At 33.4% G+C, this 24,074-nt stretch overlaps 1 protein-coding gene and 1 non-coding gene across 4 annotated transcripts in view; one reads left to right on the top strand and one right to left on the bottom strand.

Moving 5' to 3' along the window:
• Nucleotides 1-24,074, top strand: part of NCAM2 (neural cell adhesion molecule 2) — a 488,664-nt gene that overhangs the window by 409,964 nt on the left and 54,626 nt on the right. For all 3 annotated transcript variants that reach the window (XM_003783902.2, XM_012801495.1, XM_023509713.1), the window contains 2 exons: nt 19,820-19,939; nt 21,270-21,391. In XM_003783902.2, coding sequence (XP_003783950.1) covers nt 19,820-19,939; nt 21,270-21,391 — 242 coding nt within the window. The remainder of the gene's footprint in view (nt 1-19,819; nt 19,940-21,269; nt 21,392-24,074) is intronic.
• Nucleotides 7,177-7,283, bottom strand: LOC111723251. The gene has a single exon (XR_002771830.1). It is a non-coding gene; the product is annotated as a U6 spliceosomal RNA (small nuclear RNA).

The following is a 24,074-nucleotide window of genomic DNA, read 5'->3' as shown; positions in this document are numbered from 1 at the left end:
CACCCTCTTCTAGCTTGAAAGGTTTCAGCAGAGAAATCTGCAGTCATTCTAATATTCTTCCCCTTGTAGGTTATGGTTTTCTTATGTCTGGCTGCTTTCAGAATTTTTTCTTTCATATTAACTTTAGTGAAGTTAATTATGATATGCCTGAGGAATGTCTTATTCAGGTTGAGTTGTGCTGAGGTTCTGAAACTTATTGGCTTTGAAACCTTTTTAGAAAATATATTAAGGCTTATCTTTGAAAATTCAGGTGCACATGGTCATGGACATCTCAGTTTTTTTTCACTCAGAATGTCTTTATCCTTATGCATGTGGGTTTTGTATATGTTTAATGACTTTTCCTTGTTAGTAAATATCTATAACTTATATATACACTTCAAATTGCTCATGACACCACCCAGAAATAAATATCAGTTCTTGCTTGATTGCAATGCTGTTTATTTAGCTGGAAAATTTTAGCACAAAATTTTCCTATTAGTAGATACTGATCTTAAACAAATCATCAATTAATTTCCCATGAATATCACCTGCTCTCTCTGCACCTAGTTCTAGGTTTAAGGTGCCATCAAAGCCTGACCTAGTTCTGTCTTCTTTCTTAAAGTTTAGTTGAAAAGTTTAGTGATTAGAAGACCCACTAAACATCCATATCAACAATGTGATATGAAACTAATTTTCAAACTTGTAAAGTATGAAAAAATCAGACATCAACAACTTGGACTATTGAAATATAGACTACTAGTCATTCTAACACTTATTTTTGAATGACAAACATGCATTGCAGGTATAGCAAACCCTTTGGTTGGAGGTGCCATATTACATGTCCATTGGCATATGATTGAACATTTTCTATGTTATGTACACGTCATTGGGCACTTAATGAAGAGTAACTAATAATCCTGAAAAACAGCTTTTTTTGTTTTCAAAATAAATGTGAAAAATTATTATTTAATATACTAAGAATTTCTTACCAAACCATAAAACAATTCTTTCAGATAGGAAAGTCTTCTTTCAATTTTGAAAATGTGTAGCCAGCTAGAATCATACATAAATGTCCTTTCAATCTTAACCAAAAATCATTATATGTTTTACTTTATTCTGAGCCAAAGTTATAATAGAATGTCTCTTTGTTCCTGAAAATAGAGGAACTAATTTTTATTTGAAAATAATAGCATTTTCTAAATAGTACTTTCATTGGTGACATTTAGATTTTAAATTCTTACTGTTTTCACTAATCAAAGAAGTAATAACTGAACAGTGTGTAAACAACTGCACAGTTGGGTCTTTCAATTTTTTCAATGCATGTTCCACTAAACTTTCAGAGTGCCTGTGTAGGTTGTAACTGTGGTATAGTATTTAGTTTATAAACACTCTAAGATTATGTAAATGCAGCATTACTATATATAATTCTAAACTTTATTCAGCTTTTAATTTTAGGAAAAGTACTTATTTTAAAAAGAACCAAAGGAAAAATCAATCTGTATTTTAGAGAATGTCATTTTCAGTTTTGTTTGTTTTCAATATTTTTTTTGCAAGATTATTATTATTATTATTATTTTTAGTTTTGACCAGGGTTGGATTTGAACCCACCACCTCTGGTATTTGGGGCCAGCACCCACTCTTATGAGCCACAGGTGTCACCCTTTCCAAGATTATTTTGAAGTATAAATTTTGATTTATAAAATATATACTGTGCCTGATGGGTCAGCAAACCCATTTTGATGAGAAGCTTAAATTGGAATAGAGTGAAAATTAATGTATCAAATACTGAGATCTTAGGCACAAATATGCAAAGTACCAGCAAGAAATGTAGACAGCATTCAAGATAAAACAGATTTTTCCTATTTCTTTAAATAACACATGAGGAAATATTTTAAAAATACCTGTTGATATAGATTGTCAAAGAAAACTACTGCATCCTAATAAACAGGTGGAGATGTATAAAACGTATTCATTCATTCAAGTGTAGAATGTATATGTACATCTGCTTAGACTTGGTTTAATCAGTGTAAAATTAGACGTCCTAATGAAACTTTTAAAATCTTACAAAACAATAGATCTGGCCCAAGGATCATTTGTGACTCTTGCTATAGATGTGCAATAACAATGCTCTGCTTTATCAAGGCTCAGTTTATAGTAGAATCTCTTGTACCACATCTGGTTCAACACATTGCTTCTGCTACATCTGCAGAGATTCATGCATATATGTTCAAATAGAGGGTAAGTTCACAACCAACAAGTACACCGAGCAGGTATAGACCACACCTCCAGGGTGAAGGACACAACCACAAATCAGGCTTTATCCTTACAAAAGAAAACTGTTACCTAATCATATGTACCCTCATAGTAATCTGAAATTTTAGAAAAAGCTAAATTGAAATGCGTAATTTTATTTTCATGTTTCTGGTCATATCTAACAGCAAGAAGAAAATACTCAATTATAGTAGTCAAAAAAAAATAAAGTTTTCAATGTACATAGTTTATTATCAATGTATAAAAATGATACTGATGTTTGTGCACTGATTTGTTTGCTGCACTAATTGACTCCATTTATTAATTTGAAAGAAGTAATGAAAGAAATTCTTGCTATGAGTGTCTGTCACTCACTTGCATTTTTTCGAGGGGAAACACCTCCAAATATGTCCTGCATGACAGTATTCTTGCTCTCTTTTTTCTCTCCTCTCAATCCCTTCCTGCAAACACTTTAAGTTACTTTTTATCTTTTTAACTTTTTATTCTTCTCTTCTTTATTGCACACTAACTTAAACTGCACCTGAACTTGATGGCCACACTGTACCTGTTTTTGATGTTGTAGAAAAATATATTATGCATTTTCTTTCATTTTATGTTTTATTACCAGGCATGGTTTTTAAACAACTAGTAAGATTCATTAGTAAGATCATTGATAAGCCAATGAATCACTGATAGTTTTTTCACGTTTTAAATTCTGTTGCATGCCAGATTGTAAAATGCCTCCTTGGATACTGATTATGATGACAATGTTCTATACTTTTACTTTTAGATAGTTAATAACAGATAGCCCTTTTTCTTATAGAAGTGGTTGTTCTCTAGGATATATAAATTTCTCGGTAACTGAAAGTTATCGTAATATCAGTTCAAGTTACATTTCAGGGCAGTTATCCTGCAATGTTTCTAAGAATCCAAGCCATTGACAATTGCCTGCATGAAATTGAATTTCCATCTTGCACGTTATTCACTTTCCCTATTATAGGAACACGTAAAAATAATCAGTGTTTAGTGTTAGCTCTGACCTACTACAGATTTTTAAATCTTAATGGATTTCAATGCTTTTTAAAAATTCTCTGCAAGGAATATTTTCTATGACTATTTCCAATTTATATGTGCCGAATAAAAATGACTATAACTCCTGGATGGCTATATTTCATATGGCAAAGATTAAAATGGCTATAAAAGGTATCTGCCTATGTTCGGTGCAAACACATTCATAACTATGAATTGCAGGAAAAGGGGGGAAATAATCTACATTAATTCCTTATTTTTGGTGAAAGAAAAGTTGTTATGAGTTGTATATAGTATAAAGGTTTCTGTTTATTAAAATTTAAAACAAGATAATTTTGGACTGTTTTCATAGTGACCATAAGAAAGCTGAAGCTAAATTATCATTTTATATGTAATTATAGTCTTAATGACTTCTACCTTTGTAAATCAAAGAGTATAATCATGAAGCTCAGAGGGAATTTAAGGAAAATAACAATTTTCAGTAAAATTACTTATCTGTGAGAAACTTCCCCTCGTGTCTCAAGACAAAATTTATACATACTTCTGTATTCAGCCTGGTTGCTGCTCATCATAAAGAGAGATTCTATGAAGATATTTTTTGATTTTTCAACAAAATTAATGAGCTTTTCTCTGCCTATATAATTTTATGACTCATACAAACAGATGATATTAACTTATGGAGGAAAGATGTTTGTGAGCAGTAAGAAAATAAATACAAATATTTCATGAGTATTTGATAGTAATTTAATTCACAAGAGGAAGAAAGTATTCATTGTTTTTAGATACTTAAAAAAAACATTAGTGTTCGTCTCTCTGCTCAAATATATGCTTTTCTGGACACTTTAGGTTTTAGTCTAAATATAATCTTTGTTTGAAGATAGCTTAAAAAGTCTTCTTAATTCCAGTGAGAAATCTTCATGGTGACTTTGATAACGAATATCACTGGTAAGACATTTTTAAAGGGTTATTTAAATTACATGACTAAAATTTTGAGATCGTGGCCAATATACTTTACTATATTAAACATTTTCTATCTTTTTATTGTTTAAACTAATTATTATGGACATTATTTTTTCTAATATAGTGTGTAAATGTCTTCAAAGGTTAAGGAAGAGTTCGGAGCCATTCATCAAATCACTAAATGGATTAAGATGCTTGTATTTGGAACATTTTAATGCCCTCATTTAGTAGTACCATCTTATAGGGATTGATGGACACCACAGACTGGAGCAATTAGATATGATTTCAGAAATTGGTACTATCCTGTTTCACATCACTTCTATTGTATGTGTGTATCATGGAGATAACATTATTATTTAGTCTTAATGTTGCCATATCTTCTGTTCCTTTCTTTTCCTATATGGCAATGTCTATTAACCTTTCTGTTACCTTTTACATTGATGCACTGCTTTGGTTTGCTTTTTGAAAAAAAACAAAACAAAACACTATTGCATATAACAGTGACATCTAAATTAGAATGCACATCTTCCAGGCTGTATGAAAGATCAACAGTTAGGGTGCATGGATATAAAGCAGATGATATTTTCCATTTCTCTAATCAAATAATACAAATTATTCCAATAGTTATTTGAATTATAATTTAAGGATCATATTGAAGAAATTATTGACGTTACTATTATATATGCATATGTATATTGTGCATATATATATGTCTATGAGAATAGATACTATTTGAGTATATACATGTCTATGTATATATGTGTGTGTGTGTGTGTTTCCTTTGTCTTAATACCTTCGCAATTCTCTTCTGTCTTATACATAAATACTTGCACATCTAAACCTGACACTCCTGCTTCCCCACAGGAAGTCAGCTTTATGATAGTCACACCTAAATTTGTTCTTCTTCCTCCCATGTCTTTTAAATCTGTCCATCAAGGCCCAATATAAACGCAATTTTTTCATAAGAATTCATTTGATTATTTTTAGGGAAATATTTTTCGTTTTCTTTGCTGCCCTAGTCGTATCTTTTGCTTCTACTAGTGTTTTGCCAGCTGCTGACATAAGCAATGAGACTTCAGTCATTATCTATCCATCTTGACTACACGTCTGAGTTGACTGTACTAATCTCCTAAATCACCTCAATCATGATATAGTCATCCTGAGATGCATGAATGGATTACTTAATTACCAGTTTTGCTTCTACTCAAATAAAATTATATAATTTTTAGTTATTTACAAACATCTGTAGTTTCACCATATAGAGATCAAATTAAATTAAACCACTTATGTAGCTTTTTTTCTTTTGTTTTAGTTTCCAGAAAGAGAATCTACAAGTTTTTCTGGGAACTAATGTTATATAATTAGCTATTCCTCAAAAACTAATTCTAATGAATATAGTAAATCTTCATTTCTCCTACCAAGACAGAAAAAAAATTCAACTGTAGTCGAATTATAATATGTAAGTCTGGACATAAGTAGATTCTTTAGTAATAAAGCAAGCAGTTTGTTTTCCTTAAAAAATCAGTCTTAGTTGTTCCTACCTCCTGTTCTACCCTTCAGACCAAAAAGCAGCATTTGAACACTTGGTGATATGTATTATGACTACTGGCTTACCTAGTAGATAACAGAAGGATAATAAAGATAATAACTAGAGGCTCGGCACCTGTGGCTCAAGCAGCTAAGGCGCCAGCCACATACACCCGAGCTGGCGGGTTCGAATCCAGCCCGGACCTGCCAAATAACAATGAGGGCTGCAACCAAAAAATAGCCAGGCATTGTGGCCAGGGCAGCCTGTAGTCCCAGCTACTTGGGAGGTGGAGGTGGGAGAATTGCTTGAGCCCAGGAGTTGGAGGTTACTGTGAGCTGTGATGCCACAGCACTCTACCCAGGAGGACAGCTTGAGGCTCTGCCTCAAAAAAAAAAAAAAAAAAAGATAATAACTAGAGATGAAGGAAATCTTTTGTAGATATGACAAGCCTGTACACTTCTGGTAACCTGGATGAGTCAGTGGAAAGTTAAGGTATTTCTCACATCATAGAAAAAAGAGTGTGCTCTGTGAAGCTACTTCAAGTTAGAATGCCGTGCCAGAGGTCTACACCCCCACAAGTGGGAATCATTTGACACAGAAACACACAGTCAGAACTTTGAATTGAGGGCATGAGGCTTATGATTTTCTGCCCAAGGTGACTCTCTCCCAGTCGCCGTCTATTGGTGGGGAAGCTCATCCTACATTCTTTATCTTACAGTCTCATCTTTAATGATTGATTCTCACTAAATCATACAAATATTTTTCCTTTTCTGTGTTTCTTTATGATCAAATTCTGAAGAGTTTTAATGAATGCTCTTCTTTCTTCACCTTAGATGGGGTGGTAGTGACTTCATAGCTTATATTTTGTAATAGTGGGCAGGGTAGTTATTCCCTCTGCATTATAGGAGCCAACTGACTATACACACACACAAACATTTATGTATATGACATCAGAGAGTTAAGTTCATGAACTCATCCTAGAAAAAGTGCTACTTACCTCATTGCCCACTGTCACTCCAGTCACCTTTGAAGCACTCCCCTGGGGAAACAATGCACCCAGGCCACCACCTAGTCCACCTTCAAAGGACTTTTTGTAGGACAAGTTCACGAACTTAGTTACCAGACCTGGTATGATGATGGGTTATATGGGAATTCCAGGAAAAATGTTCCAAAATTGCCTTGAGGGTGGAGAAAGCACTTACATGAGTAGTAGTTTCCCAGGGGAGTACTTTGAAGATGACAATAGTGATTGATATTCAGGAATGAGGTATGTAGTGGTTTTTCTGGGATGATTTTGCAAACTTAATTGTCCTATTTACTATATGTGTATGTGTGTACATACATATTCTAGCACACATGGCCCCCTACTTGATCATCATAATTAAAATACTACAGATTCCTTCATTTTTTTTTTTTTTTACACTAAGGCAAAAAATATGGAACGCTTCACGAATTTGCGTGTCATCCTTGTGCAGGGGCCATGCTAATCTTCTCTGTATCGTTCCAATTTTAGTATATGTGCTGCCAAAGCAAGCACGATTCCTTCATTTAATTTAACAAAAAATTGAAATTACTTACAAGGTCCAGGTAGATTTTAGAATTCTGAGGTACTAGAGATTCAGTGGTGGACACTTGTCTTTATAAATTTTAAATTCTAGTGTGAGAAGATACATTTATTGATAGATAAAATACAAATTTTAGATATACATATATAATTATACACATGTACTATATACCAAAATTATATATATATGTATTTTAAAATTAATTAGTGATATGAAATAGGAAGAAAAATGAAGCAGGACAAAAAGATAGTGTGTAAATAGAGTGAGACCATTTTATAGAGGAGTCAGATACTGTGTCTGTGAGGAGATGACAGTTACAAGCCCTGAATGAAGTGAAGGAGGATCACCCAAACATCTGGGAAGACTAGTGTGGGCAGAGACCAGTAAGAAGGCCATACTGACTGGGATGACATGACATAAGAGTGGAATTAAGGGACACAAATGTAGGGACTAGCCATTACCAAATCCAATAGCATCTTGCAGACTATAAAGAAGACTTCAAATTTAATATTTTTTATTGTTTCAGGTTGAGGGTACAATTAATTAGATTACATTGCTTGCATTTGCTAAGTAAAGCCCCTCTTATAATTGTGTCCTGCCACCAAGATGTGTGCCATCCAGCCTAATATTATGCCCATTAAATTGGAGCACACCCATCCCCTCCCTTCTTCCCTCTCCCTGCTCCCTCGTTCCCTTGTTTGAGTTTTCTTCTTATGTGGACATGTATTAGACCATCTACTGGCTTCGTATTAGAATTGAGTACATTCAATTCCTCTCCATTCTTATGATATTTTACACAAGAACAGAAAAAAATTCTCCATTTTACAGAATTGCTTCTCCATTCTTGTGATATTTTACTAAGCAGAATGTGTTCCAACTCTAGCCAGGATAATACAAAAGATGTAAAGTCTCCATAGTTTTTTATGGCCGAATAGTACTCCATGGTGTACATATACCACAGCTTGTTAACCCATTCCTAGCTAGGAGGGCATTTAGGTTTTTCCCACATTTTGGTGATTGTAAATTGAGCTGTGACCAACAGTCTATGTAAATGTCCTTATGATAAAATGGTTTTTTTTTTTCTTCTGGAGTATCACCCTACCAGACTTTAGGCTATATTACAAGTTCATCATCATCAAAACAGCTGGGTATTGCACAAAAATAGAGACATAGACATCTGGAACCAAATAGAAAACGAAGAGATGAAACTAACATCTTGACACTGCTTGATCTTCAATAAACCAAATAGGAGCATACACTGGGGAAAAGAGTCCCCATTCACTAAATGGTGCTGGGAGAATTGGATAACCACATGTAAAAGACTAAAACTGGACCCACACATTTCACCACTTACAAAAATTGATTCGAGATAGATAAAAGATTTAAATCTAAGGCATGAAATGATAAAAATCCTAGAAGAAAGGCAAGAAAAACTGTTGAAGATGTCGAACTGGGGAAAAATTTTATGCAGAAGACTTCCATGGTTATTACAACAGCAATAAAGAAATAGGACTTTTTTAAGCTTAAAAGCTTCTGCACAGCCAAGGACACATCAAAGTACATAGAAAACCTTCAGAATGTGAAAAGATATTTTCATATTATGAATCTGACAAAGGCTTGATAACTAGGATCTGTAGAGAACTCAAAATAGTCAACAAAAAATAGAGTTAATTCCATCTATCACAGGGCAAGAGATCTGAACAGAAAATTCTCTGAGGAAAACAGACAAATGGCTAACAAACATATGAAAAAATGCTCATTGTTCCTAATCATTAGAGAAAAGCATGCTGACATGGATGTGGAGAGAAGGGAACACTTTTATACAGCTGGTAGGACTGCGAACTAACACAGCCTCTTTGGAAAGAAATATGAAGAATCCTCAAAGAACTCAAATTAGATTATTTTTATCATCATTGAAAGTCATTGAGAGCCTTATAGATAATCCTTTAAAATATTATATGTGAGTTTATTTTCAAGTACTAGGATTACTTAAAAAAGCCCTTGTAACTAAGGAAGAACTTTTCTCAAAATCTTACCACCTTAAGCAAAATTCTGGTTGATAAAAAGTAAAAGCATTTTCCTTCCATTATGCATTTAATTAAAATGCAGAACACTTTGTATATTGTTTCACTTTATATAACTTCTCATTATTTTTCTATATTAAATTAGTATTTCTATGTCAGTTTTTGAAATTTCCATTTTCATTACTTCTCAAAATAGTGAAATTTATTTTTACCCTATATCCTTGAATTAGTTTTTACAATGTAAAACGATATATATAGTTAGATTTTGTTTGTCCGTTTGTTTGGCTTAATATTTTGATTCTTGAAATATAGATGTTATAATGACAATAATTCAGCATCATGAAGTTGTTAATTTTGAATTTTTAACCAGTATGATAAAGGCAGATTATGATTTATCATGCCAAGGATTCAAATCAATACAATTTAGAAATTTATTGATCTGATTTTCTGGAAATATGGCCATCTAAACATTTTTCTAAATACATATATTTAGGATATATGTACTCACAGACACAAACCTAAAATCATGCTTTTCCTGTGTCAATCAGAAATTATAAAGTTGCATTAGCATTTCCATGCATTAAACAACTAATATTTCCATGCATTAAACGACTAATGCCTATAATGTGCCAAACACTGTTCACTGTAGCAAGAGTACAGTAATAAAAATATTCTTATCTGATCCTTCATGGTAAATTTTGCATGTGTAGTATATACATTTATGTGTAACCACTGGAATTTTATTTTTTCTCCCTTTGCGTTAATTGGTCTAAATTACTTAAATTCAATCAGCGTTTTTGAATCTCACATTCCCTTAGTTATTTCACTCATTTGTGCTTGACATTTGTTACAGTAAGTTAGAGATACAATTTAAATTTATAAAACTACCATGCCTACCATTATAGGAGACCAGTTAGTGAATCTGAACACATGTAATGCAGTTTATATAGAACTGTATTCAAAATAATTTGTATTACACTATAAAGCTATTTTTAATAAATTTCCTGAATTTGGCCATATTTCAAAAGGGATAATTTCATTAAAACTAAACTTTGTGATCCTAGCTTATAAAACATTCAAGAGAGCCTCAAAAATTAAGTAGACACCTGAATCTGCCCAAGGTAAGTGTTCAGTGTTAGCCTAGTAAATCACTTACATGTGAGAAGCCTTATAAACATCTGTGCTTTAAGGACTGTAGCAGATACTGATATTCAGATTTCTTAATAAATAGGGAAAGAATTATAGAACAGAAACAGGTTGCACTTGCCTTTGTCGTTAAGCAGGTGGTTAGTACGACTATTTGCATTTTCATAAGCTTAATATACATTTTCTCTCACTAGATAAAAGACAAAATTGTCACAAATTTGCCTAAGGATAGCAATTAGGACTAGTAATTAATTCTCCTTTGCATTTTATTAAGCTTTACCAAACACAAGTAAATTTCACTAGCAAAGTTAATAATTTTTACATCTAACATTATAAACTCATACAACAAATAGGATTAAATGATTTCTTCATCGAATTACAAACCGAATTTACCTTTACTCAGTGTCCTTTTAAAGAGGAATTATTTAGCTTAAAATATTCTCTTTTTCACTTGCCTAATTGATGAGTCAATACAACCAAAATATCCTGAACCAAAAGCTAATGGAAAATTATGTTGTTATAATCTTAATAAAATGCAAAGGAGAATAAATTATTAATCCCAATCCTAATATATGAGTTCTGAGGACTCAGAAACATATAATTACATTATTACATTTAAATTTACAATGTAACGAGATTATGTTGATATTTTACATGTCCTGTCCCCTCTCTTTGTGCTTATTAAAACTTTTGTAATTTATGGACATTAATTCTTTGAGCTTGAAAATTCAGGGTGTGCAAAGTTTTTTTTATTTAGGACAATTTCCAGTGGAATTATTTAGGTGAGGATATTTAGTTTATATGACATGCGCACAAAAAAATGAACTACACATATGAATGTTTAATGATGGAACTGTTGTCCTCATAGTTTAAATTTTCCAAAAAAAGGTAATTTATAGTACACTATGTAAAAAAATATAGCCTTTCAAAAGAGCGTAATAGAATATAATTAAATATTCAGTGTTTGAATTATGGATGATGTAATTTTTATAAAAAATTTTAGAGATGTTAAAATTTCACAAACATTCCTATGAATTAAACTGAAACATTAGTTTCAGTTAGGTAGGAAATTACATATTGCAATGTATGGTACATTGCTACGTACCAATGTATGGTACATCCTACGTTAGGTAGGAAATTACATATTGCAATGTATCAGCATAAGGGACAGAAAGGAACACACATATTTCCAAATATCTTGAAGAGTAGCATGTTATGTCCTGAATTTCATTGAAAATGATAAGTAATTTATTAGTAGAGATGTCTAGATTAGTTGCAGAAAGAAGTGACCTATCAAAGGCAAATTTTAAATATCATACTGTTTTCCAAAAGAGTAATATTGCACAGTCCTTAAAAATAGAGAAAATTTTAAAAACTAAAAACTAAAAAAAAAAAAAAGTCCCATCAATGGTAAACATGGTTCACTGATTCCAAATCTTGTTTACATTTTAACAATATCTCTGAACTCTCTAATGGTTGATATAAATGTTAGTGAAGAATATAAATGATGAAGCAAGAACAGGTCACGATTCATTACATGGAAATGTGACTGGGAGTCTTAAAAGGGGTATGTGAAATAAACTGACCTGTTAGTTTTTTTATAAAAAAAAAAAAAGAAAGACTAAATTGGCCACAGTGTATGATAGGCAGAAGTGGCTGCTAAGTGCCTCTTTTCTACAAGAGGCCTAAGAATCAATTATCTTATTAATCAGGTAGTCAAATATGACTTCAGCTAAATCTCTCCTCTTTGTATTCTTACTATGATTATAATGTACTTCTGTGAATTACAATAAAAAAAATCACTGAATTGTATCCATTTTAGAATGCTCAGAATTCATGAAGATAATCAGCATGGATTTACATTGTTTAGCCTAATGAGAACTCAGAAACATATAATTAGCTAACGTATTCTGAGAAAGACATTGTGTCCTCTAATAACTTAGATTAAATTATAAAAAGATCCTATACTGTTTGTGAAGTTCAGCTGAATATGAATTGAAAACTTAAAGGTTAGACTGAGAACCATAAAACTATCAGAAGAAAACTGTCATAGACTGACTGTCTACTCCAAAAATTCACAATCCTCAATGTAATGGTATTTGGAGGTAATTAGTCCTGAGTGCAGAGCACTTATGAGTGAGACTGGGCCCCTCAAAAGAGAGAGCCCAGAGAGCTGCCTCGCTCCTTCTGCTACAGAAGGACAAAGTGAAAAAGTGTCTTTGACCAGGAAGTAGGTCCTCTCCGCATATCAAATCTGATGGCGGGTTGGAATTCACAGGTTCCATAACTGTAAGAGATAAATTTCTATTGCTTATAATCCACCCAGTCTATGGCATTCCATTATTGATGCCCAAATAAACTAAGATAGGTATTTGTTCCAAAAAGTGGAAATGACCTGGCTCTTTGTATTCTCAATGAATCTCCAACAATAAAAAAAAAAAAAAAAGAAAGAAAGAAATGGAAACGCTGCTTTGAGAAATAACCTACAGTTGTGGAAGAGACAGGAACTGCAGACTAGGTAGATGCTAAAAGAGTTTTGAAGTAACGCTAGAAAGTCTGTGCTGCCTTGAACATACCCTTCAGGGAATTCTTGAGAGTTGTAGAGGGAGCCTCACTTTTCTTAGTTAATACCTAAATGACCTGGAACATTCTGGTGATAGAAATATAAACACTAAGGGTCATTTAGATGAAGTCTCAGACAAAAATGAGGTACAAGTTACCAGACAATGGAGGAAAGGTTCTCCTCATTATAAAATGGCAAATAAGTAGAATGAACTGTGTTCATATCCTAGTATTTTGTGTAAGTTATAACTTGAGAGTGTTGAAATCAGATATTCGACAAAGAAACTTTCTATATAAAGTGTTGAAATAGCAGCTTGGTTTGTCCTAACTACCTATGTTAAAAGTCTTAAAGATGGAGTGGCACCTGTGGCTCAAAGGAGTAGGGCACCGGCCCCATATGCTGGAGGTGGTGGGTTCAAATCAGCCATGGCCAAAAACTGCAAAAAAAAAAATAGAGAGACTTAAAGTTGGACTTCTTAAACAAAAGGAAATCCAGAACTTAAATATTTAGAAACTTTTCACTGTATCCATTTTTCAAACAATGAGAAAGACTGGGAAGGAACATTGAGGGTTTGTCCAGGAGAATATTTGGTGAAGAGATCAGGATGGATCAATTTCTCAACAGAATCCAGGAACTAATTTTCCAGACACTGGAGAATGACCTAAAAGCAGATTTGAAGATTATTAGAGCAACCACTTCCATCACAGGACCAGTGTTTAAGGCTCCGAGGGGAGGGAGATTTCAGAGAAGGCACCAGAAGGCCCTGATCTCCTGCTACAGCCTCACATGCAAATTCTCCTCCTCCCGCTTTGGCACCACACTGCTCACCGCCTCAGCTATGGCTCCGATGAGTGCTGATACGGTACAGGCCATGGTGGGCTCTCCTTCAGAAGGGACACAGAAAACTTTGGTGCTGTTCTTTCAGAACTGGCCCCACAAACATGGAGAGGGCAGAGACCCTGGGAGTGTAGCTGCCTCCATGTGAATTCCAAAGAATGGGCCTCCTGGCTGAGCTGGAAACTCAGTTTCCCATCTCTGGAGAATCCCTGAACCCAGACAGAGAACTGATGCAGAGTGGGGCCCAGACACAGAGCACCTTTGGGCACTGGATATCCAAAGCCGTTCTGGAGCCTTGGTGGTCCCAACCCTGTTTATCAAAGCTTCATGGCCAGGACCTCTGCACCACTGGGTCGAGAAATAGTAGCTGCACCCAAATGTGTCTGGAAAGCAGAAAATGCAGCCACAGATGATTATTCTAAAGGCTTACTCTCTAATGGGATGAGAGTGTGTGTAACTGTCAGGAATGGAATTAGGGCCCTTATTAGAGAACCCCAGTTTTCCCTCAGAGAACAGCTTTTCCCCTTTTCCAATATGGGAAAAAAAGTGAGCAGATATCTATGAACTAGGAAGCAGAACCTCACCAGACATCGCATATGCTGCTCCCTAGTCTTGAACTTCCCAGCCTCCAGCACTGTGGAGAATAATTTCTGTTGTTTATAAATCTGTCACAGCAGTCAAAAAAGACTAAGACAAATCGGGAGAAAAACTTGACATTGATCTGGACAACATGTTTTATAACATGACACCAAAAACGTGGGCCATAAAAGCAAAAATAGAAAAGAGGGATTGCATTAAATCAAAATGCTTATGCTCAGCAAAGAAACAAGCAACAGAGTGAAAAGGCAGCTTACAAAATAGGAGAAAATATTCTCACACAACATATCTGATGGTGGTTCATATGGTATATACAGAACTCAGACCACTAAATAGCAAAAGAACAAACCACTCAAATTAGTAATAAAGCACATATTGCAAAATGGTCAAAGGACTTGATTAGATATGTCTCAAACTGAGGCATACAGATACTCAGCGGGTGTGTGATAGGGTGCTTAGCACCTCTAGTGATTAGAGAAATTTAAATAAAGACCAGGAGATGCCACTTCTCACCTATTGGGATGGCTATTTTCATAAAGAGAAAAAGTAAGCTTTGGTGAGGATGTGGGGAAAAGGAAAAACTTATACACTTTTTTTATGGAAAACAATATGTAGGTTCTTCAAAAAATTAAAGTAGAACTAACTTATGACTTACCAATCCTGCTTCTAGGAATTTATTCACAGAAAATGAAATCAAGATCTCTGAGAGAAATCTATACTCCCACATGCATTGTAGCATTATTCACAATAGCTATGATGTGGAAACAACCTAAATGTCTATTGATGCATCCATAGATGGATAAAGAAAGTAAGGTTTCACACACATACATACATAAACACATACACACAATGGGATATTAATCTGCCTTAAAACTAAATTTCCGTCTTTTATTACACCATGAATGAACATGGTGTTTCGTTTGGTACATCTTTTAAAACCCAAACTTGAAAACTCTTTGTTAAATTATATTTTCCATGTAAATAATTGGGGTTGGAGATACTATTTATGATATATGTAATATGTGTTCTTTTGTTTTCTTTCTTTTCTTTTTTTTTTTTTTTTTTTTGGTTTTTTGGCCAGGGCTGGGTTTGAACCTTCCACCTCCAGCATATGGGGCTGGTGCCCTACTCTTTTGAGCCACAGATGCCGCCCAATATGTGTTCTTTTTACCAGATAATTATGATAAAAGTTTCTCATAGTATAATAGCCGAATGCAGTATTGGGGCGTGATCAATATTGGTAAAAAATTATGTGTAGAGAATATTAGGAGGTTAAGTGGCTAAAATGAAGTTTAGAATTTCTTAGGCACAGAGGAGAGACATTTAATAATAAAAGAGTAACTTACCCCCACACAACTTCCATGTTATAAAATAAAATAAACACTTTATAGATAGAAAAAGTTTTGTGGTGTAGACAGTTGAGGCAATTTTGTGAGTTAAAAATTGTTTTCAGGTTATTTTCAACCTTAAAGGTATGACGTGAGTGAGAACTGTATTGTTTTTATCCTTCCTATAGAAGGAAATAGTTGGTAATTAAACATCTATAATATGTTAATAGGTCTTGATAAAATGTTATCAAACCTTTTTTGGATAAATTACTTGATATATACTGAGAAATCTTATATTTGAAATGAAAAAGTATGAATTCTTTATGAAACGTATTTTTTGATGGGACTTATATTTTTGAATAAAAATTTCTATATAGGGTAGTTTTTGTATTTTAATGGGAAGCAATCTGATTTTAAGGGATAATATGTACTTTCTACATAAAATCCCATATCACTTAAAGCCCAATTTTTACACTGTTTATTTTTATGCATACCTTATAATCGTGATGGTGATAAATGGTTATTTATAAAATAATTATATATAAATAAGAAGAAACATTAAATTAGTGAGAGAATCCATACTTGTTATAGAACTCTTCCCTGTTTCCATGTCAAAGAAAAATCATGATTGTAATTCTCAGAAGAATTTCATTATCATTTCCAAACCATTCTGACTATAGCTATAAAATACCTTAAATGATGCCCTTTATTAGCTTCAGTAGTTTATAATCTGGATCTACTTTCATCTAATTTTGGAGTTTGAATTTCTGATAAGTTAGAGGGATGAGAACCCGCCCTTACACCTCATTTGCATGTCTGTTGTTCTATTGCATCGTCACATTTAGCAAAAGAAAGTCTTCTAACTGACTTTATGATTGGTGCAGCTCGAGTATAGAGTACATAGCCCTTCATTGTTCCAGTGGCGGTCTCCATTCAGGCCCCACCTTGGGTGTTCAGTAACCCTGTGTTTGGTAATGTGCCAGTAAATTACAGATGCTTTCCCATATAGATCCTCTCATCTAAGCGAGGCAAGTCAAATTGCAGCTCTAGGCTCACCCTCCCCCACAGCTTTTCCTTTTCTTTTCTTTAATTTGGGCTCACTGTATGGAGTTCTTTCTTTTCACACAACAATCTTTATATTCACACTGTTAATAAGCCTCCTAATAAGTGTTATTCTACCAAAATCTTTACAGTCAAAAGTCAAAAACAAACTGAGTTCTTGGGTATTCACTTTGTAAAACTTGCAGCAGTAGGTTGACTTGCACACCTCCGTCCTCCACACTCTGCCCCTTATCCACTTTAACGTTGAGCGCACTAGTCCAGGATTGTAAGGACAGTCTGGCCATCACAGTGTTTGCCCTCTGAGCTCCTCTCCTCTGCCTACTTCTCTGAGGTGAAACTCAGCACGTGGGAGGAGAGCCTTGATACTGAAACAGAAAATGCGTGAGAACGTGGGGGAAATCCATTCAGAATTGATCCTAATGTAACTGAGGAAATAGATTTTCCTTTGGCAGAGGGAGCAGGACTCTCAAAGCTTCTCACAGACGCTATGAAATGTGAGACAAAGACAATGCTGACACTCCAAGCCAGCAAGAGCTTGAAATATCCATTAATTCACATAAAATGTGCAATTGCCTTTTTTTATTGGGGGTAGGAGCACGTTTTGTTTTTGATGTTTAGCCTAAGTAGTAACCTGAATCATTATTTTATTATATATGCTCTTATTATATATGACAGCTCTGTTGTCCACAGTTTTAAAACTAAAAAGGTGAAGAGAGCATATCTGGAATATGATCTCCATACTTTCTAATGTATGTGTAATTTTATTTGCCATTAAAATGGTATGCTTTAAATTCTCTTACTTTTCTTTTTGAATTGTATTTAGACAAAGAAACAAATGTAAGGATTACCAGTTGCCCTCAGCAACGCAGTCTACCATTTGTTTTTAAAATGATGGTTTCACCTGCATCTTTTTATCACAGAAATTAGGAAAGATCTGCCTTATGACGGTGTGCTTATTCTTCAAGCCTTATACCAAAAATAGACAGGCCTTTGGACAGTACGATTTCTTGGAGCAGTCAGTATTAAATTGTATTATTCTTTATCCTAATGAAGCAGGACTATATGTAGGTGGGAGTCAGATGAGGCTATATCACTTTGGTTTTAATGTTTATATTTATTAATGAAAGTGATAAAATGTTAGGAATTTTAAACTCTTAAATCCATTATTATCCTGACTTTGATAAAAAGCTTTTCCTCTTAAGGACAATAGCATTTTAGCTTCCTAATTCTTACGTGAGTCCCTTTACCCTTTCCATAATTTATACAGCCAGCTCCATCTGTGCACTCGGCTTCTCTTTATTGGAACTATATTCTTTTCCTGGTGCTAAATTTATATACTTCTTGACTCCAGACCAGCATCTGAGTTTTAGTTTCGTGAAAAAGCTTACAGGTTGTTAGCCTGTCATAAATTGATAACATCAAGCTTTGGTTTCCCCATTTATCCTGGAAACTTCTAATCATTTTGATTTCTGTGCCAATCAATATTTTCCCAATTTGTCTTCCTTCAGTCTGACATTGTGTGTCATAATATGGGACCTCGACAAGGCTGTTCACTCTCTAAAGCAAGTTCAGTTCTCTTCTAGGTACAGAAAATAAGAAATACAAATGTAAATGTTGCCTATTGGAAACACATGGTTTCTTTAGGGATTTAAATAAGGTTTGGTTGATATCAGGAATATGATTTTTATAGTTGTTAATATTTATCTGACATTAAATTGTTTGCATATTTATTCTTCTGCCTTTCCTTTTAGACAAGAAAATATCTCTACAGTGTATTGCAACTTTTTTCTAGACTATGATAAATAATACACTCTAGATTAATTTCAATAAAAGCTAAATGGATGCCATGATTAGCATACATTGTAGAAATACAAATTGTCATTAAGTGAATCTATATCATAATATAAATAGTACAAATAAGATATTAAAAATTTAAGTGTAACTTTATTGGCTATATATCATCTTCAGGTTTGGTTCATGTAAAACAATATTTCTTTAGTTATGATCCTGATTACCTATTATTTAATCATTTATATATCATCTCTTACTATGAATTTATCCTCTGACTTGGAACTACTGTGAATCAGACATAACCTCCTTTTGATTGTCAGCAAGATATTTCCATTTATACTAGTTAAATTTTAGCTTTGCTTAACTAAAGCAGTTAAGGATAGAGGCAAGTATGGAATTTGGTTAGCTCCATCAGAGGAAATTTTGAAAATTTAATATTTTGAAATCTGCAACTGCATCTAACATTTTCTTTCAAACTAAAAAGGTTGACATGACCCAGAAGAGGTTTTTAATAATTTCCAATTCCCTGTACTTTTTTCAAATTCTTCCTATTCTTGTGTGTCATGTTGAATCCAGGTGTGATGCACTCTATAATTGAAAGGAAAATCATAGAGAAATGCAAGTTATGAGATGCTTCAAGATAGCATTAAAATAATTTGAATTTATTTGAACTTGTTGAGTAAACGAACCCATTTTGCTGCAGTTTCAACTTTGTGACACTTTTTTGACATAACCAAAACACCTTATGTCATATGCTAGAAATTAGTGCTTCGTATTTTAAATTCCATATCTGTGTTAAATTCTATAGTTATAATTCATTTAGAGCTGACATAATACCTGGAATACGTATATAAGAAATATTTTGTTCACATCATTTTTATTTTTGGATATTAAAGAAGTGAAAGGAAATATTTTTATTTCCTCTTGGTTAATTTTCCACGTTTAAAATTAATGCGTGGGCTTGGAAGCTGAAACAGATGTGATGAAGAGGACCACTCACAAATCATTCTCTTCCTGTCTGACTTTTCGATTTATTTTCAGGTATTCACAGAAAGCTTTATAGTGAATTATTCACTCTTCCTTGTCATGGATTGAATTGTTTTCCTTATTAAAATTCTTTAAATGTAGCTACATATGTAGTTTTTCTTGTTTTCTTCTAGCAATGGTTGTTTTGAGCAACCTGGAACCAAATACGACATATGAAATCCGGGTTGCAGCTGTAAATGGAAAGGGGCAAGGAGACTACAGTAAAGTAGAAATTTTCCAAACACTGCCCGTCCGTGAGTAAACATTGCTGTTTTGTTCTCTAGGTTTACAAATTTAACCCGTTTTAAAATGCAGGGAAATGTTTCACCCCTTTCTGAGAGTGAATTATGTCTCTATTGAAGTAGTTTCTGAAGATGGTGACATCTCAGATTTATAAAAATAACCTTGCTTAAGAGCAAGACAAGAACAAAAGGTGCTGAGAACACACAGTGAAAATGCTCTCAGAAAATTGTCTCCATTATAACGATGTCCTTCTTACTCATAAGCGATTCACTGGATAATGTAATCCAGTGTACATAATCTGTGTAACATGTATGATATTCTGTTCTTAGGATGAAACAGGACTATTGTCTTTAACCCACAAATTATATAGGCCCTAAGTGTGAGAAAAAGAACCCATCATTAATCCATTGCAACGGTGACTACAGGAGAAGAATGACTATGGTAGCCTTGTTCTGACAGCGGTCCTACTTTGACACATGTTCAATCAATGTGTTTACGTGAAATGCAGAATGAATTGAAAAGACTGACATTTCCTTTATGTTGAATAAATTATTTAAAATAATAGAAAATTTACTGAGTGTAACTGAACAAATATTGTTATAAAATCTGCTCATGGTCCTATCATATGTAGGTTTTAGTGCAGCCAAATTGATCACAATAATTTATATTACCTTAATTTGTGATGAGTAATTCTCATAAAATATGTTAGGAGTTTCCTTTGCTCCATTCCCAATACTAGTCTTTTTTTAGTTCCTCATTTTGTTTTCATCAGGATAACCCAAAACAGATATTAATTCATAATCTTACCTCCAGCCTAGTCTTCTCCTAACCCATCTTCCAAAAACGATTCTTAAAAATCTTCAGAAATTTCAATAGAGACTTATCTCTTTGCTGTTTAAAATTTTCAACTGTACCACCCTTCAGCTTCCCACTTTCCTTTCAGACCCACTTTTGCCTACCTGATATGTTTGTATTAATAAATATTTGTAAAATAAATTTACATTAAGAAAATAAATAGGTTTTTATACTATTACAAATAAGAGGAATAAAGTTGTATATTTATATAGTGCAGTAGTGTTTTAAAAACATTTGCAAATCAATATAAAGGACATATTTGGTCCTAAAGTTTCATAATTTGGGCATGATGCTTCTCTGTTTATGAAAATTGCTGTTTATTGGGTAAGAAAAATGGGAATCTGAGGTTATATCACATCGTAGGACAAATATCAAATGGTAAATCCAGGATAGCATTATATATTTTGATTATGTGGCTATTTCTTTTTATTAAAATGCAGTTTCTGAAATGTGTGCCTATGAAGAACTCTTGTATTGTGTACCTAGGTGAACCCAGTCCTCCATCCATACATGGACAGCCAAGCAGTGGGAAGAGCTTTAAGCTCAGCATCACCAAACAGGATGATGGAGGGGCCCCTATTTTGGAATACATAGTGAAATACAGAAGTGTAAGTATCTTCTTTATTATAATTTTGTACAAGGTTTTCTTAAATTACATTAAGAATTCTATGGAATTTATAGAAAGATCAAACTGCAATGATAAATGGTAATTTTATATACCTGAAATCCATCATTATAAATTATGATTTTTTTTTGTAAGATCTAAGCATAGATCATCAACATAATCACATGATTTTCATCTTGTTCTTTCTGTGTGAAATCGGACTTGTCAGCTTTTCAGAAGTGAAATTCTATTTTCCCAGCTTTCCTAACAAATTCCTCAACCTGTTTGATTTTAGTAACTTTGGACTAAGTCCTCTTATCAATTGTTCTTAGTTCTGGTAGGATTATTAGAAAAGCACACCACAGAATAAGTTGCTTAATCAAATAATTGAATCCGTTCATCCTTAACATTTAACAAAGAAGGGTCACATTGCATTTGAGTAAGAGGAGATAGTTTTCTTCAAGTTTACTCAGCCCTACTTCAAACAACGTGGAAGAGCAAAGTTTTGTTTTGTTTTGTTTTATTTGACAAGTGTTGGGAGGTGAAAGATGTCAGCTGGTTGCAGATGAGGAAAATATCCCCATGGACGGTGCCTCTTTGCTTTTAGCAAAAATGGTGCCAAAGGTCACTGAAAATGATTTTTTCAAAAAGTTTCATGTCATAGAGTACATCTGTCTACTGTAGAATATGTTAAAATGAAACATTTTTGTAAATTAACGTTTGTAAAATTTATTCACTAATATTTACGACTGTTCCTATGATATGGCATTAATTTTATGTTTATGCTGATTGAATGTTTATTAGTTCTATATAAATTAAATACACTTTAGCAGACAGCATTTTAAAAAATTGTCCCACAAATCCATAATTTTCTATAATATCACTCCTTCTAAATTCAAACATTTAAGATTTGAAGGATAATGAAAAAGGAAATTTAATTTTGAAGAGTATATTTGAATCATTAATTTTAGACATCAATTCAAATTTTAAATTTAAGACGAATAGTCCCCTCACAACTCAACTTTGTCTCAGGTGTCATGCTGGCAATGATGAGCAGCTGTGTTTGTCTCAGATGCTCTGCCGGGAGACTTTATACCTCTTCCTCAAGAGGGCTCTGAAGGCTCATTGGTTTCTCAGTGAACGTAGCAGCGTATCGCTATTCCAGCCAGGTCTCTTGATATTCTTATTCGCCCATCTGGAAAATCTATGGAAAAGAGAGAGTCTCTCTATCCAGGAGACCCAAATTCATTAATGTCCTGGAGAAGTGGCCCTCCATACAGTTTGTATTCCACAGTTATATCCAGAAGAATGTATGGTACAATATAAGAGGATAGTAAAAGTTTGTAAGGAATTCTAATAAAATTCCATACTGAACAGTAAAATGTGAATAGCTAGTTCTGACAATGTGTCTAATGTATTTATATCTGTATAATTTTTACTTGAAACTAAAAGCTACACTTGACTTGTCCATTCTGAAGTATTGATATTGGAAAAACACAGTTCAATTCAACTTATTTATTTCAATTGATAGCAAATATTTTTTATTTTCTGTTACGTCTTTACTTTTTCTCCTTAATTAGTAGATTTTATTAACAAAGCATGTGTATATACATATTAGGAATGTCGTGAATTTTTTCAATTGCATTTCTATTTCCAGTTGTACAAAGGTAATGTTTATAACCTAGTGAGAACATTGCCATCAACAGCATAACTTTTCTATAATTATGTAATAGTTGTCAAATAAATAGCAATATAAATTTACTCAAAAACCTATTAATATCTTATTTCCAGGAGGTGGTCAGTATATATTTTACCTATACTTAACTCAAAATCAAGAGTTTATTGTTTATTGTTAAGACTGTTTATTTGTTAAAATGTTAAATGTACTTTTAGACCACAGATAAAATAAAATATAACTAAAGGGTATTAAAACAAGATTTTTTTTTCACATCGAATACATTTATGTATTAGACAACATGAGATTAGGGTGGAATCTCAGCATTAAATTAGGAATCCAAGTTGTTTTTCTGCATGGTCTTTCATCTAAGCTTGCTTTTATCCCCACATAGGTTATCTTGTGTTCATAAGAAGGTGGCTTCACATCCATACTCAGAATGTGACGAGAATCAAAATAACAGAAGGAACTAGTCATTTCAGCTGAATCTATCTTCTTTTAAGCAGTAAATATAGGGAATCTTTTTGTAAAGCCTTACCGAAGTGAAAATTATTTCTCATTAGATAGAAATATATCTAATGACCTTCTTGAGTAAAATTGGTTAAAATGCAGATTCAAGTTAGCTGAACAATGATGTCTGATACAAATTGTTGATGTGATTATTTTATTATCATAATGGCTGTTATTAGTTATGTATATCTAAAAAAAAACCCATGTATTGACATTTTGGGTGGCATAGCATTGAACTATTCAGACCTTTACTCTACCACCCACTGTTTTGTGTCACTGGATCCTATTCACTAGATTGCTAGTAGTACCCCTAATCATCACTGAAACCAAAACTATTCCCTCAAGTACAGGGAATAAACCTGTTTATACACAATTAAAGTCACAAATTGGAAATAATAATGTTTTAGACATTTGGGGATATATGTAGCATACAAGCTCAGAAAGTTAAATTCATCAACTCCTTGCTGAATATCACTATGGTCACCTTCAAAGTGCTGCCCTT

Source organism: Otolemur garnettii, unplaced genomic scaffold, assembly GCF_000181295.1.
Source record: "Otolemur garnettii isolate 467f Iridium unplaced genomic scaffold, OtoGar3 scaffold00009, whole genome shotgun sequence".
In the NCBI taxonomy this organism is placed as follows: domain Eukaryota; kingdom Metazoa; phylum Chordata; class Mammalia; order Primates; family Galagidae; genus Otolemur; species Otolemur garnettii.
The sequence above is the reverse complement of the archived record's forward strand: the minus strand, read 5'-3'. Positions and strand labels throughout refer to the sequence as shown.